This window comes from Alexandromys fortis, unplaced genomic scaffold (assembly GCF_014885135.2).
Source record: "Alexandromys fortis isolate MF-2015 unplaced genomic scaffold, M_Fortis_MF-2015_v1.1 scaffold_108, whole genome shotgun sequence".
Taxonomy (NCBI): domain Eukaryota; kingdom Metazoa; phylum Chordata; class Mammalia; order Rodentia; family Cricetidae; genus Alexandromys; species Alexandromys fortis.
In genome coordinates this window covers 30358-47063 of record NW_026067994.1, presented here as the reverse complement: position 1 = coordinate 47063, position 16706 = coordinate 30358, and the positions used below count along the sequence as shown (strand labels likewise).

At 44.6% G+C, this 16706-nt stretch overlaps 1 protein-coding gene across 2 annotated transcripts in view; it reads right to left on the bottom strand.

Moving 5' to 3' along the window:
* The window catches only part of Barx2 (BARX homeobox 2), a 66372-nt gene extending 51054 nt beyond the window's left edge, over positions 1-15318 (bottom strand). Inside the window, exons 1-2 of one of the 2 annotated variants that reach the window (XM_050160032.1) lie at positions 14636-15318; positions 12356-12404 (exon numbers count right to left, since the gene is read on the bottom strand). In XM_050160032.1, coding sequence (XP_050015989.1) covers positions 12356-12404; positions 14636-14740 — 154 coding nt within the window. In that variant the 5' untranslated portion in view covers positions 14741-15318. The remainder of the gene's footprint in view (positions 1-12355; positions 12405-14635) is intronic. The other variant, XM_050160030.1, reaches the window with a different exon arrangement.
* Between the last annotated feature and the right edge of the window lie 1388 nt (positions 15319-16706).

Sequence of the window (16706 nt, the reverse complement as noted above, 5' to 3'; positions counted from 1 at the left end):
GACTACATGACTTTTGTTTGCATTTCATATTATGTCTAGGGATGGGTGACAAGTTCAAGCCAATTAAGAAGCACACGAACCGTCACCGGTTCTCAAGCTGAAACCATCAGTCATGTTGATACTTCAGTCTGTCCTCACTTGTCACCCTCAGATTCGCTCCAGGAGAAACACTGTGGGTTGAGACAGCAAAGAGGGAATCCTAAAATTATTTTATGAATTCCAACCACTTTATTGTGGTTGAAACTCACCCACTTCATTGGAAGCATTTTTTGACTGTTCTCTCGGCACAGAATCATTTCGAGAAAAATTGGGGAGCTCATCCTAAGAGCTCGTGCCTGAGGTCAGTCTCTGAGAGTCTTTGCAAAGATCCCCACTACGCTCTCACCTTCAGCCCTTCACACACCCGAGCATGACAGAGCACCAGGGACCTCGATGGATGAAGAGAGTTATTTGTGTGGCTGGAGATGACATCAGATGCTGCGGATCAGTAACCGCCCTGTTTCGCAACTAGGAACTCCTCTTCTAATAGCCTCTGTCAAGGGTTGGCAGTTTTTCTGGAAAATAAATACTTAAAGCTTTTGTGAGCCACGCTAGCACACCTGTCACAGCTCCCTGCCTCTACCGCTCCCCGCGAGAGATGCCCAATACGCAGACAAACCAGAGGGCATGCGTAAGCTCTAGTGAAGCTTCTACGTATGGGCACCAGCCAAATTTCAGAAAATTTCACAGATCGTGAAATGTTCTATTGACATCTCTGTGACTATTTATAAATGGAAAAACTATTCTTAGCTCATAAATATCAAAAAATAGATGGTGGGCCAGATTTGGCCGGCCTACAGCACACAGTAATATATATACTTACAAAGACCATTTAGCTTCCTATATGATTTTCATGTTTCTATCTTTTCTGAGCTAAGTTAATTTTCCTTATTCCTCCCTAACACAATGGGGAGGCGGGGCTTGTTTTTATCAATAATAGAACGAAAAGCATTCAGACATTATCGTGAGGGAAGGGCCACAGTAACCAGGCATGGGGGTGGGGAGTACTGGTTTGTTTTGGTTTGGTTTGTGTGCAGTGCTACAGACGGAACCCAGGGCTTCACAAATGGTAGGCAAGCACTCTGCCACCGTGCTACATCCCCACCCCAGGAAGAAAGGTGGTTTTGGCAGAGTTTCCACCTTGATCTCTGCTTACGCACTGTCTGTGCGCACCAAGCACCCGGTTTCCTGTGTGGCACTGTCTGACTCCCGTGGCTGGGTTAGAATCCAGTCCTGAGGATCTCTGGTGAGCCAGGATGATGACCCTTTTTAACACATCATTAATGTGTGCAGTAATTAGGCTACATGTGTGACCGAGCAGGCTGTTGCCCCATCAGAAATCCCGGCTGCCGTGAGCGGGCAGGAACGCCTCCGAGAGGAGCACGTATGCACAGGGCTGTCTCCAAAGACAGTGTTCCAGGCTTGTCGTTAGCATTTGTTTGTCTCCTGAGGACAGCAGGTGCTGAGCAAGCACCGCGGGAACCAGAACCAGCTGCAGTCCACTGGCCAGCTTCCTCATGTCTAACTTCTCATTCCTCATTTGCCGGCATTCCTCGTTCGCCCCCTCCCCATTCCTGCCTACTGTACTCCCACGAGAACACACACACACACACACACACTTTGTCTGGATCCACAGTCTCACAGAATATTTTCAACAAGCTGCTGAAGATCCTTAAGCTCAGCTGCATCCTGTCGCACCTAGTCAAAACTCAGCCTACGGCTGAAAGTCCACCAGAGACATGACCGCCCTGCTCACAAACACCACCCTATGGTGGCACACCCATGCTATCTTATCCTGCCCCTAGCCCCCAGCGCCGTGAACGTGGAAGAGGACACTAGGTCTTGTTTATAGGACACAGCATTTGAGCGGTTGGACAGTTGTACTGCCCTGTGTTCCCTTTGTGCCACAGGAGTCAGAACTGCTTGTCAGGGGACTTTTCTCATGCCGCAGGGAATCACCAAATGAAGTATCACCAGCAGATTCTAGACGTTTTAAGATACCAGTGATCCTCAGAGACACGATTCCAGAAAGAGCCATGCAGGACTCTTAATCTAGGCAGTCCTTCAACACAATGATCATCCACCATGACCACTTAGACGATCACCAAAGCATTCACCAACAATTCGGGAAATTATAAAATAGGGGCTTCGTGTAGAATGCACCCCAAATCGCAGACCCAGAAATAAACCCGGAACGCGCAAGTCACCCTCAAACTGTTACTTTCTTCCATCCTGTCCAGTTAGCAAATGTTTCCGTCAAGAGATTTCCGCCTCGGGATTCTGATATAAAAGAACACAAACTCCTGCTCTCCTCCAAAAGACGACCCCTGAACTCTACTCTTGGGAAGAAAAGAAATCAGACTCTTTGAGGGGTTCCTCTCCTTTCCTAGTACAGTCCTGGAGTCTCTAACACCCGTGGCAAAACATTTCCTATGGGTAATTAATCCGAAGCCACTCCTATGGAAAAGAAAGTCACAGAGCTCATTCTGTGAGGCGGCAGGGTTGACCTGTGTGTGCCGCTCATTTAACTTTCCGAAACTCTGAGCTCCCATTGTAACACAGGAAGGTGGGAGGAATGAAGCAAACCTATCCAGGAAGACCTGAACTCAAACACTTCACACAGACCACCCACGAGGCCCTAAAAGGCATGATGTCACCCAGGAGGGTGCACAGAGTAAAGTGGAGGTTTTTGAGAGAGAGAGTTAATTTTGCTTGAGTTTAATTCATAAATAATGGTAATCTTTCCCTAAAGGGCTGTGCCTCAATCAACTGAGAAGACATTCTTTTTATAGGATAATTATTTTTAATACAAGCTATCAATTACCGAGTGCTTTGTTTCCAGGAACTATGCTTAATAGCTTTATAAACACTTATCTTATTTAACTTGAACAACTAACCCTATTGTGTAGTCATTATTATCTCTATTTTACAGATGAGGAAATAGAGTGTCAGAGAGGTTACGTGGTTTGCAGACAGGTCACACAGACAATAAAATACAAACCCAGGGCTGTCAAACTCAAAACCTGTACACGGCATGCCTCCACTGCAGGTTTTGCTCACGATAGACTACATGATGGATTGGATTATCCCAGTACACCCCACCTGCTTGTGGAACTATGTGGAGACTGGGTCTGAGCAGTTAAGCATTTCCTACCCAGCTTATGACAATGAACGAACACAGATTCCACCCTGGTTCTTCTGTGAGCAGCCTTACTCAGTGAATCACAGCTCAGTGATGCCCGAGAGAGACTCAGCGAATGTCACCCAGCAACAAGTGAGTCACAGAAACTGATGGCAGCAGATCGGAAACCTCCTGATGACCAGATCACTTCATTTCCCACCCCAAAACCCACTGCCTCCTGGGATTTTTCTGGAATCACTGAAAACCTCGATCACAGGGAAAACTTTGGACTTTGCTGTGTATATTATAAATACACACATACACAAATACATATCATGAAGCCTGCCTAACGGCGGACAGATTTGAATTCTAATTTACAAGCCTAATAACCACATGAAGTATGCAACTCTCCCTTGAAAGAGACGCATGGTCTAATCTCAACTCTGCCATCTTCTCCTCACTTCCATAAGCAGTGATGGGAACCATTTCATACAGGGTCTCCACTTAGGCTAACTGCCCTTACATCTACAAGTTCTTAGCGCAGAGCCTGCCACACAGCTGCCTTTGTATCCTCAACACCTTAAACAGCAAAACACATTCTGTTTCGGTTAATTGCTACAAGCATCAAAGACATAATATTCCAGTAGGAAAACACAAGGCTAACCCTCTGGCAAGGTGATCTGTCATGCTGTGATCTGAACAGGCAACCTGGGAAATAAACTTTCAGTAGGTACAGCCCTCAAATGTGCTAAGAGCACTCATGAGCTACCATGATGATATCCAGGAAAAGCAATTTTTTTTTCAATAAAAAGAGGTTTTTTTTTCTTTTTTCTTTTCTTGGTTTTTTGAGACAGGGTTTCTCAGTGTAGCTCTGGAGCCTGTCCTGAAACTTGCTTTGTAGACCAGGCCTCAAACTCACAGAGATCCACCTGCCTCTGTCTCCCGAGTGCTGGGATTAAAGTTATGTGCCACCACCGCCATGCTCAATAAAACAGTTTTAATCATGAAAAAAAGAAGTAATGTAGATAAAATTCCTTTTCTTCCCCCCAGTTTGCCCATGCATTCACCATTCCCTGAATATCCTGATTCTTAACTCTTTGTCTCAAGTAGTTTCCTTTTTTATTTGATAATTTGTTTTTTCACACAGAGTAGCCTTGAGTAGGCGGGATCTTGCTGTGTAGACCTGGCTAGTCTAAAACTCAGAGATCCACCTGCCTATGCTTCCTGACTGCTATGATTAAGGGCATTCACCACCACACCCAGCTTAAGCAGTACCTTCTTAGATTTATTTTATTTTCCTTTATATGCATTTTGTGGGGGTGAAGATGTCTAAGGAGGCCAGAAGAGGGCATTGGATCCCCTGGAGCTTGAGGTACAGGAAGTTGTGAGCAGCTAGATGTGGGTACTGAACAGAACTATGGTTCTCTCAAAGAGCAACGAGTACTCCCAATCACTGAACCACCTTTACAGGCCTGTGATTTTCTCATAGACCTTCACGCGGCTGCATGGAAGTTCTTTGGATTCAGCAACCCTTATCCTTACCCCAAAGATGACGTGTTTCAGTACCCTCCATGGATGTATGAAAGCGAAACTAATACCAATTCCTCTGTATTCTGTTGGCATATATATATATGTATTTATATATGTATATATATATGTATTTATTACTATCAGTCACCTACTATAGTATATATACATATATATACTATACACTATATATACTGTATACATATATACTATATACATATATACTATACACTATATATACTGTATACATATATACTTTATACATATATATACTATAGTATGTGACTGATAGTAATAAAATAGAACAATTGTAGCAACATACTATATTTATGTAAGAACGATGCCCCTGTCAACATCTTATTGATCTGTTCTCACCCTTCTTCCCATGCTGGGAGATGTTAGCTGTATCTTTGCTCATACATTTATTTGGGCATAAAGGCATCATCTGGGGAGTGGGGGATGCTTTGGCAAATTCAACTGTACTAATGGCTTCACATAAAGGAGGGCAAAGCTCACAGAAGCTTTATGTTTGTTTTTTTTTTTTTTTTTTTTTACCCAAAGGCCTAAAAGCAGTATTTCTAAATTAGACGTACCATGCAATGATAATTAAAACGTCTAGACTGCTAGAAGAGCTGAATAAAGCATCTGCCACTATGGCTGCCATTACAGAATAATGTGGTTGAGATTAGCACCTCTAACAACAAGATGACCACTTATTACTGGTAACAGACATCTCTCTGGAGATCGCCATGGTAACCTTCATCCCTTCCAACAATCCCTCACACCACACACTGAGCAGTTTTTAAATTAAATCATAGTTACAAAATATAAAGAAGTTTTAAGATGACATACAAATAGACTTATCCTCCATTGCCAAAGAAACTATAATTTAACATTATATTCTTTGAAATTTAATCTCAACTATCATAGACAATTCTTGTAAATCAAAATATCAGTACCAGTGAAAACCTGACCAAAAGTCAAGGGTAGTACGTCACCATATCAGCAAATATTTATAAAAGTAGGCTGCAAAGCAGAGGCGGTTTGTTGTGTCTTTAAGCATTGCTAACAATAAGAAATCCCAATAACTCAGACTTACATAATTATCAACACATATTAGCAGAGAACAGTAATTAAGAGTTAAGAGTTCTAATAATTCCTTCAGAAGTTCAGAGTTTCTTTGCTCGCATGCCAAAGCATTGATGGGGTACAGCAGTTACCCTGGAGAGAAACAACATTGTCAACCAGGCTAGGAAGGTGGGCAAGACCTCAAATCCAGCTTCAAAAGTCACAGTGGCTGTGTAGTATGAGCTGTTCGTGTATCTAATTATAAATTGACCTTGTGTCCCCACTGTGAAACTGTCGACAAGCTCTGTATTTAAAAGCTTTTATCTTGGGATGGAAAAGCTATTGAGAAAGCCATCAAAAGTTCCACAAGATTAGGAGTTTCACGGATATGTGTGGTCCCATACCCTATCGCTTTTCAATGTTTACGTTATGAAAAGTTTCAACTATACCCAGAAGTGCAAAGAGTAATATCATGAACATCTGTGTACCCACAACCAAGTGACAGATTTGTAATGCTTAGACTGAGTCACAGTAGGTCTTTTTAAATGGCAAACAATTACATAAAAAAATAAAAACTGGTGGGTAGATCTCCCCACCGCCCTCCTCCCACCCACTAATATCCTGTACTGCCCCGAATGTTTTCGGTCACTCTATAAACTGTAGCAGACTCTACACACCAATCCACAGCTTGTTCATCCCCAGGATTTTTATTTCCAAAAATGATCCATGTTGAAACAAGCACATTTCGTTCATTTATTTTAATTACTACATAAAGTTTATTGCATGATTACAACACATGTTATTTTATTCCCAGAAAGGACAGTTGGGTTATTTGTTTGTTTGTTTGTTTTAGTTTTCCCTAATCTAAAAAGCATGGAAATGAACAGTTATGCGTGCCCTGGTACACATCTGCCAGGACCCCTCGAGGCACTGCACTGCAGGGTGCTCACATCTGTGGCATTACCAGGAGTTGCCAACTGCTTTTTGTAGTAATCTAACTCAGACTGGCATCCTGACTCGGCCCTAACAAAGTCCCAAATTTGATACCACCACAAAAAAATGTAATTAGACTAACTAAGTAACACCCTAATCATCAGTGTCTGTCTGGGATTTGAGAAGGTCTACTTCTTTACATCTCCATCCTTGACTAAGACTGTCAGACCCTCTGCTCTGCCTACCTGGTGGCTGTAAGACAACATCCCATTACATTCTCCTGACACAGCTGAGCATCTCTGCATTTTACTGGCCATCTAGACCATTAACCGGACTTAACTTCCTGAGTTCCTCACTAGCAAATGAAGGTAACAGTGCCCCCTCTCAGGGATGCTGTAGAACTGACTTAAAAAGCATTTATTCCAGCGCTATAACATATCAGTTGATTTTTAAAAAAAATTACTGGGCCAGCTAGACGGCTTAGTAGGTAAAGGTGCTTGCCGCCAAACCTGACAACGTTGAGTTTGATTGCTTGGGCTCACGTGGTGGAAGGAGAAGACGGACACATCCCCATACGATTATGGTTATGCATGTGAACAAGGAGGCTCGAAACATAAAGTCTTTCTGCCACTTCTCCCAAGTTTACAGTCTGGTCTGGATGATTGATTACTGCCAGACTCAGAGAGCAGATTCTTTGCGATCCCTCTTGCTCAATCAGCAAGAGAAGAGGCTATACTGTCTGTTTCTAGTGTCCATTTAGGAAAAGTACAGTCAGCAAGACAAGGTATTACGTAAACTAAACCTCAATCAATACACACGTGACTGCCACTTTGTTTGTGACAGGATCATTATCTTGAATCTCAGCGATTGTTTTGTCACAGATTAAAGGGAATTCTTGAAAAACAGGGTGGTGGAGGCTGACAGGGACTTGCCATGCCCAAGAATTTCCTGGAGTGGACACACAACCAGGCCTTCATAAATGTCACTATTCCCAAGGTCACTCCACTCCCCCACAGGGCCAACACAGTGATCTTGCGTGTGCAAAGGGAAAGAACAAATCATAGCATTTACCGAAAAACTAAGTCACATGTAATAAAAGGAATAATCAAAAGTATATTGAATCCGGGCATGGTAGCACACACCTTGAATCCCAGCACTTTGGAGGCAGAGGCAGGCAGATCTCTGTGAGTTTAAGGTCAGCCTGGTCTACAAATGGAGTTCCAGCCGGGGCCAGGGCTACATAGTGAGACCCTGTCTCAAACAAAGTATACTGAGCAGGCATAGTGGCACATATCTGCCTTCCCTCACTCAGGAGGCTGAGATCGTAGCATTGCAAATTAGATATGGCCTTGAACTACACAGTGAATTCCAATCTAACACAGAATAAGTAGTGAGACCTAATTAAAAAAAAAAAAAAAAAGATGTGTGCTTTTCTTTTATTCATGCCATATTCAGTGTCCTGTGATCAATCGCCTCTGGACTCTGCCATATTCAGTGTCCTGTGATCAATCGCCTCTGGACTCTGCCATATTCAGTGTCCTGTGATCAATCGCCTCTGGACTCTGCCATATTCAGTGTCCTGTGATCAATCGCCTCTGGACTCTGCCATATTCAGTATCCTGTGATCAATCGCCTCTGGACTCGCTTCACTTGCATCTGACCTTTCCTTTGGGAACAGCTGCGCTCGTCTTTGCAATCTTAACTGGTAGAGTCAGGAAATACATAGAGCTGCATGCTACACCTATGGCATAGTCCTGACATCAGCACCCGCTGGTGATTGATTGGCAGGGCCTCCTCAGATATGTTTTCATAGCCTCTGAAGTTCATGATTCCTAACCCCTGCAATCGATTTGAGCTGGCACTCAGAGCCCAGAAACTCCTCGGCAACTACACTCCGAGGTTCTCTCTCCTCTCCAGAGTTGACTCGGGGCTCAACTGCGGCCCAAATATAATTAGGCGGCCTTCTGGAACTATCTAGGTGCAAGGCTTTCTTCCTCACATGAGTGCCAAGTTTCCACTTTCAAGAACTTAAACTGCCATATAAAATGCTCTAGCAAGGATGAGTAATTAGACACTGTAATGGAAAATTAACTGTGTTTTTATTTAGAGCACTTATTTTAACAAGACTTTTTTTCTAACTATTATTAAATTGCAATAAAAATAAATTAAATCCTGAGAATTTACAAAGACATTCTGTTTAAAAAAAAAAAACAAGTGAACACTCTCCTGGAGAGTGTTTATTTTGTTAATGCCATGAAGTGTGTGTAAGGTCCAGATCAGAACCTCATCAGTAATGATTCCTAATGCTGATTCCATATATGCCACACTTGCTGTGAGAGACACCGTTTGCAGCTCTCTGGCGGCTAAAATAGCAGGCACTGGCGTGTAGGCCCCCTGAGAATTCCCTTAACCCTCGGTCCTCTCTTTCCTGCCCTACAGCTTGCAGTAGACGTGTGTCTTGCCGCAGAATGCTCTGTGAACTCTCAGTGAGCACCTGTGGCTTTGTCAAGTTCCTGGGTGGGAAGAAGGATGTTGGCTAATCCAAATATGAACCCATCTCGAGACACGCTGGAGATCGCTCTTCCACCCAACAGAAGTGCCACGCAAGTGCTTCCTAAAAGATGTGCACATCCCCTATCACCCAAATTCTCGCATCCAAACCCTTCAATCATATTCCAGTTAAGAGCTGGCAAACTAGCTCAGCCATGAAGCCACAAAATTTACTCCAGGAAGGGACAATGGCAAAATGGGAGAGCTGGCTCGACGGCTCCCACACAAGCCAACAGGCAGGGTACAGCAAGGGAAGCTCGGGACATCTGACCTGCTTTGCTTTTCGTTTGTGCCTTTGCCTGCAGCCTTCCAAGCTTGCAGCGCTAAGCCCTCCTCTTCCGAAGGAGAAACAGACTTTCAAGATGTTTGGAGTATGACATTTCTCCAGCTGCTTACCTTCTGCCATGAATGACGATGATGGAGTCCCACGTTCCAGGGGACTCCACTTAAGGTGCCAAGCGTGAATCTAAGTAATCAATGTTACCTGTTTATTGTCTGTGGACAGTGATCTCAGAAGTCACCTTGATTTGGTCTATACTCTAAGCTATCCTGTGGCATAAGGTTGAACCTGAGCAGCCTCGAGACTTCACAGAAATCCACTCTTTCTCTTTTATCTTCCTTTTTTTTCTTTCTAATCTCTCTTTACAATTTAAACAACCATTTCAGTTCTTACTGCTTCTCATACAGACCAATGGAAAACCTACAATGTGCTAAAATTAGTTTTATACTGTCTGTCTTTATTTGCATTATAAATTCAGTCTCCATCTCAAAGAATAAATAGCCTGAATGATATATGCAACAGGCCTTATAAGTGAGCCTGTCTGTCTGGGTATTCTAAGCAAATATAAATATTTGTTTAATTAAATTATCAAATTCAATGTTATAAAGGACATTGGAAGAGGCACTTTAAGTCTGCACAAAATTTCTAATCCTTTTTCCATCTGCAATTAGAAAAATCAGCAGCAACAGAAACTGCTAGGAAACAATTCATAAGCTCTTAGAGCCAATTCCTAAGGAACCCCTCAGCATCTCAATATAATTTCTTTGAAGAGAAATCAGAAAACTTAAGAGGTGGTGGGTGAGTCAACAGCTGCTCTGCAAATGTATTCTGACCCTGATGCCCCCGACGCGGTCCCTCAATGTGTTCTCCCTTCAAATGGGAATAGAGAAACTGGCGTGAGTAATTGCTAATAAAAGTCTGCTTGCCTTTGGCAGCACTGATAATGATCATTTTCCCAGATCCTGGTTTACGTTTCTCCATCAACATTCCAGGGCCCAGTTCTCAAGTTCCCAAAACGCTACTGGATTTGGTCTCCAGCTGAAAGACCTGAGGTTCGGGGAATCAGTGGAAGGAAACTCATGAAGCCCTTGCTGGCTCTCTAACAGAGTCGTGCAAGTCTGGGCCTCGGATAACTCTTCACCGGCGTGACAACCTGGTCTTTGTGGTAAGTGTGCACAAGGACACCACCCCAAAGAACTTGCTTCTCACGGACCCACCAGAGGATAAAATGTTCTCAATGCCACCTCCTAAGATAATCACCCTGTCCCAAATGTCCCTTTTGATTGGTTGACTGGCCTCTGGGTGCGACTGCACGAGTTTATCCAGGGTGTGTAACCAAGATACAACAGTCTTCCTGATTTCTGAGAATCCTGACAAGGACAACTGCGTAAAAGGTGGATTGAACTATGTCAAAACACCACTGTGATGCTGTGACTCTGAAAAAAAAAAATCAATGAATCTATCTTCTTCCACTTGGATGGACTGACCTCTCGACCCCTGCCAGCTCCAAAGTCATGGCCAGACCTAAAGGATCAACTCTAAAGGTCATGAATAGATTCAGCAGAACCATCCTGCCCAATAAGGGGGAAGGAGCTAGACTACAGATTGTACCAGAATAATTGAAAGTCGCAAGTCTCAAAGTGTCCAAATACCGGTAAGCTCCTCCCCAAGATGAGCAAGTGGAAATGTAAGCTCATTCTAAATAGCAACAATAAATTATAAGTGATTAATCCCGTAGGTGTGTTTATCAATCACCTCACAGGAAAACCCTCAGGGTGAGCTGTTGCATGTTTGTGTTTGTGGAAGAAGTTACCTGTTTTCCCTGAACGTTCCTCAGACTTAGAAACTCCGACTGTCTCTAAAGATTTAAACACAGAGGCAACGCTTTCAAAAGTTCCAGTGCCAACGACTTCACAATCTAGTCCACTGTGAGGGACCAATCTTATCCAAATGACTTTCCACCAATGACAGTTCATCCTGATCCAAAACAGACAGCAACAACATACCCGAGAAGGTATACTGTATTTATGAAATCATAAAGTGTACCTTGTTTGGGTAAACTTTCGATCATCGTCTCCATTCTAACATTTGAGAGATGATCACTGACTTCCAGCTGGCAATATATTTGATTCTGTGTGAGGATTGCTGCCAGCAGATTTAAACATAAAACCTACAGGTCACATACGCCTTAAGTCAAAAATATTCTATACCTCGCTGACAATGTGAACAGCAAACTTTGTTTAAATGGAGCTTCTCATTAGATTTTGTTTTCTTTTGTAATTTAATGATAAACTTTTCTTTAGTTTGGCTTAAAGAGAAGGACTCTCCTCGGGATCTAGAAAGGTGATTTAGGGGGAACTACTGGAAAACATTTAGAGACAACTCCCAAAGAGGATAATTATTGTGTTTTCAATAGAGGGCCTGTTAAACAATACTTCTTGATGATGAGTACCCCATCAAGAGTAAAATGTTTAGTAATCAATTACTTCCAGGCGATTATCTGCCTAATGAAAAAGCCTTCCATTCTTCTGTTCTCGTAAATGCATACTCATCTGCCGGAGATCTGATATCACGCGCCGCAACTTGGATTACCAAATCTAGCAACACGGACTGCTTAATTAGGCAGAAGTCTTTTAAACGCGGCTTTTGTTCTGCCCCTGTCCTGTGTGGTTATTAGACATGCTGGTAAGTCAATTGTGAAAAATTTTTTTAGTCTTGGTTTTCAGTAGTTTGCCTGACAAAGTTCACTTCTGTTGCAGTGACTTAAGCTGGTGGACATAGGCAAACTAAGATGAGAAAATTTGGTAACTTTAATTTCAGTATAAATTTTCACTTACTTTGAATTTCTTGTACATTGCTCCTGCCACATCTGCTAAATATCTGTCTCTATCCAGAAAAAAAAAAGAGTTACTGTTTCATTATAGATACCAGCAGCCTATGATTTCTATTTTTAATTCATTTTTAAAAGGTTGTACTTATCCTAGCTGAGATTTTGACATTTGACAGTTAAGAAGTATAAAAAGGCTTTGGAAGCATGAGACCCCAGAGAAGTCACTAATGGGCTTCCCATGATCTTACACACAAGGCTTCCGCTGAAATCGTAAACCCGCTCAAGGCTTACGATCTGAAAGCATGAATTGTTGTAGCTAGGTTTTACGAGTTTAATTCCACTAGCAAATCCTACTTTCTATATTTTAAGTCTCAACTAGAGAAAAATCGAGGCGCATTTTGAAAGAAACAATCCAGAGGAAGAAAGTCACTGCCAATAACCCTTTCTGCCGCAAACCATTAAGGAACTTCTAGGAGCACAGGACTAGCCTGCCATGCCTGACAACCCACTTTTAACACTCACGAAACTGCCTTTGAATCATTACATTTTGTCTGTTTTATTTCCCACACAAGGTTCAATAAATCACGCAGCCTAGATGACTGCATGACAATTTTCTGGGCCTTTTTCTCCCTCTGTTTTTCCAGCATTTTTTTTTCATGACCCAGTTCTGTGACTCCTACAAGCCATGAAAAGTTGCCTTGGAATTATGGCAGAGTCCGTGAAAGTCAGCAGGTACTAAAGGACCCCTAGGTCCTCAGGAATTGTGTTTTCCTCCCGGAGTCTCTCTCCTGGGCAATGACTGAACAGGGTGCACTAGGATTTACCACAGAAACAAATCCTTGATGGCATTTGCATTACTGTAGCAAATAGATGTTCTCGAAAGAAGACTGAGCCTCCTTCTCCCTACCCAGTATATCCAGAGACTACTTTCATGGGAGGCACCACATACTGCAGACACACGAAAGTAAAGATGTTACATGACGGGTCTCTCCTGTGTCTCTAAACTCTCTTTTGTGAATCTTACTTATTTCCTTGTTTGTAACATCCAGTATTATAAGGCTTGTTGGGGACATAGGATCTAACTCTGCCTTGCTGACAAAATGTGTAATATTCATTTCTTGGCCAAAAAATGTAGGAATATCTTGCTTTTGGAAAATCCTTGCTGTATTTATTCTCGGTTTGGTGACAGGTTTAGCAGGACTGTCAGAGGAGCAAAGGAGAAATGGGATCCCAAGCACTATGTTTAGCAGACTTTTATCCCAACAACTCCCGTAAGAAAGCCTTTGAGAACACAGCTAGCACACACTTTTATTGTTCAAAGTATAGTTTCTTGAACTTACTTCATGGCAGTCATACAACAAGCACAGCGCCAAGGCCCCTCTGCTTTAGAAGCACTAAATGTTTGTTTCTAATGGGAAGCATGGTCAAGAACTTCTTTTTAAAAGAATTTTTTTCTTTAACTTTTTTTTTTTAGCTACTCCCACGGGTTTTGTATCTACACCACAAATCCCTGAATCCCCACCATGCCAAGTGAGTCTGAACCCCGGGAGTTTCTCTCACTACACTCAAAGTGTTTTAAACGTCTTTTGATTGGTTTCCTACAGACCTACTTTTTCAATATTGTTACTAAAGTCTGTCTCTTTCCTATTGGTCTAGTTTTTGTGGCGAGAGGAAACCAGGTTGGAGGGATGCTTTTACTGTTACTAGTTTTGGTTTTAGTCCCTTAAAACCAAACAAGGGTTTGGTCCCCTGCCTATGTCAAAACTCAGCATAGTCCAAAACTGCTTCCCCAGAGGGAGATCATTTTAAGTAAAGTTCGGTGAATTCAGTTTTGAAGCCCAGGAAACCGATTTACTTGTAAAATTACAAAGAAGACATAAGAAGTCGGGCATTAAGTGTACGACCACCAAGCTCAAGTTGAAACCGACAAACTCACTGCGCGAGACGACCTAGGCACTGAATCTGGTCAAGTGCTTTGAAGTTTCTCATTGGAACTCCATAGTGCCAGGAAGAAGGGTGTTTTCTCCACGAAACAAGAAAGGGCACTACAGAGGCGTCCCACTGCCAGGGCTGCTTGGTCCTAACTTATCTCCCATCCAGGGAGCAGTACCTGCCCTGGCTGGGTTGCAAGCGCTCCGCTTTTGAATGTCCACCGTTGGCGGGTCTGTTCTCCTTGCAGGGACGCAGGAAAGAAATCTCTTGGTCCCTCTCGCTCTCGGGTTGGAAAGCAGAGGCGACCGCACAAGGGAGAAAGTACCACAGCCCACTGTCTCCCAGCGATTCTTACCGGTACAAGAATGCAGAGGCTTGGGTCGCACCACCAGCGACGGGCACACAGAGTAGAGGGAAAGTTTCTCAAAGTAGTCGCAGGTCTCCTTGGAGAGGATCTCATCGATCATGAAAGTCTTGTAGCGCCGCCTGGCTGCTTTGAGCTGGCCGGGTGAGCTCAGCCTCAGTTCCGCGTGGCAATGCATGGTGAGCCGGGACTAGAGCCTGGCGACCTGAGTGCTGCGAGTGCCGCCGACTCTTCTCGGACCGCGGGGGCTGGCACGCGGGCTGGGGCTTGAGCCCCGCTCTTCCGCAGCCAGAGGGGCGCCGGGGGCAGGTGAGGCGCGCGGACCAGAGCGGGCACGGGCGCGCCTGCTGCGTCTACACCCACCCGCGGAGCAGCATCTTTGACTACAGCCTTTTTGGGACACCGCAGCTGTCAATCAGCGCGCACTTCCTGCAGGGCCAGGTGCGGAGCGCGAGCCGAGGGGCGTCGGCCGCCACCCCGCCCCTGCGCGTCCGTGTGGCTTGGGTGCTCAACTGCGCACCCAGGGTCCGGCAGCTCCAGCTCACCTCCTCCCGCCAGTCCGAGTCAAGCGCTCCCCACGCTAGCTCTCTATTTTAAGACACTCGCGTCTGCTCTTCTCTCCCCATCCCCCAAGCTCCAGGTGTGTGTACGGGGGTGCGCGCGTGTATGTGCACGCGCAGCACGGCCGGCGCGCGTCACCTCCTCCTGCGGCCCAGGAGTCCCTCGGCCGCTTTTCCCAGCCGTGTCTTCCTCTGTCCTCGCTTAAAGCCAGTGCTGCTAAAGGGGCCACCCCTCCCTGCCCGCAACCCTGCGGATAGCTATGTCCTCTTCTCTTACCACAAAATAGTGGAGTCCTCGTTCATACTCCAGAGGCTCCGGGCCCCAGAACACGCGCTTCCCTTCGACCTCTGTATCTCACTTGTCCTCGCGTGGGCCGTTTCCCAGGACCACGGCGTCCCCTTTTCAGCCCGCAGCTCCTAAACCTGCGCTGCTGCACCCGCGCGCTCCCGGCATGGGGGCATTTACGCCGACGTTGTAAATAAACTTGATTGTCTTACGATCCCAAACTACAAATGACTTTAGCACAATCCGTTACCCCAATAATAAACTGGAGGAATAACGTGTATTTGTGTGTGTTTAAATTCTGGTCATAAAACGGTTTGCTTTGCTGGAAAGGGCCAAAACAGCAGGATCGTGGCGTGTCCGCGGCTCTTCCACAGTCAACCTAAATTTTGCCTTTTTCTAGTGCCCAGTCCGGGTTTTCATTCCCAGGCATGACAGACTTCAGGTGTTTGGAGATGGTTTGTCTTTTTTTTTAAATTTTTATTTACCTATTTATCTATCTATCTATTTATTTTAACGTCCTGATCTCAGAGTCTGTCCCAATCACTGTCTGGACGAACTTTTGTTTTCAATCACAGAGTCCTTGAGTGAGAGGGACAGGCGGGCACCTAAGCGCCTGGGACAGCTCCCGCTGTCCTAGATGCGCGCCGCCCTGGAAAGCGACCTCCCGGTGCACTCTCGGTACCAAGATTGTGTCCTTGGAGCAGTATAGGCGACCTGGGCAGGAAACCGACATGGAGGCACAGAATTTTGGACCCGGACAGCCGGTGATGCTTCCTCGGTGCTCTCACCCTGGGGGTGACCATGAGTCTCGAGGAGTGTTCTTGTCGGGCTGCGCGCTCCGAGCATGACTAGCTAAGAAAGCAAGTCCGGACGCGCACCCAGGCGGATGGTTAAACTCGCGAAGGAGCAAACTTGTTGAACTAATGATTAAGCACTTAGGGAAAAATAGGTTTTAATAGACGGAATCATAACCGAGCGTTTGCTATGACCCGCAGCCCTTATTGATGATCTTTATTTCCCACGTGTCTGCGTCCTCCCGATTCCGCTTCCCCCCTCTCCCTTTGGAATTGCTTTTATTTCTTCTCCAGACGGAGTCAACCCGCCAGGACTGCAGCTAGGTACACCTCAGTGGTGCCGCCTTCCTTGCTTTCATCCCCGGACCCTATGGCCTATCTGATGTGGGGGAATCAAGGGCCTAGCACTTGTCCCTGATCAG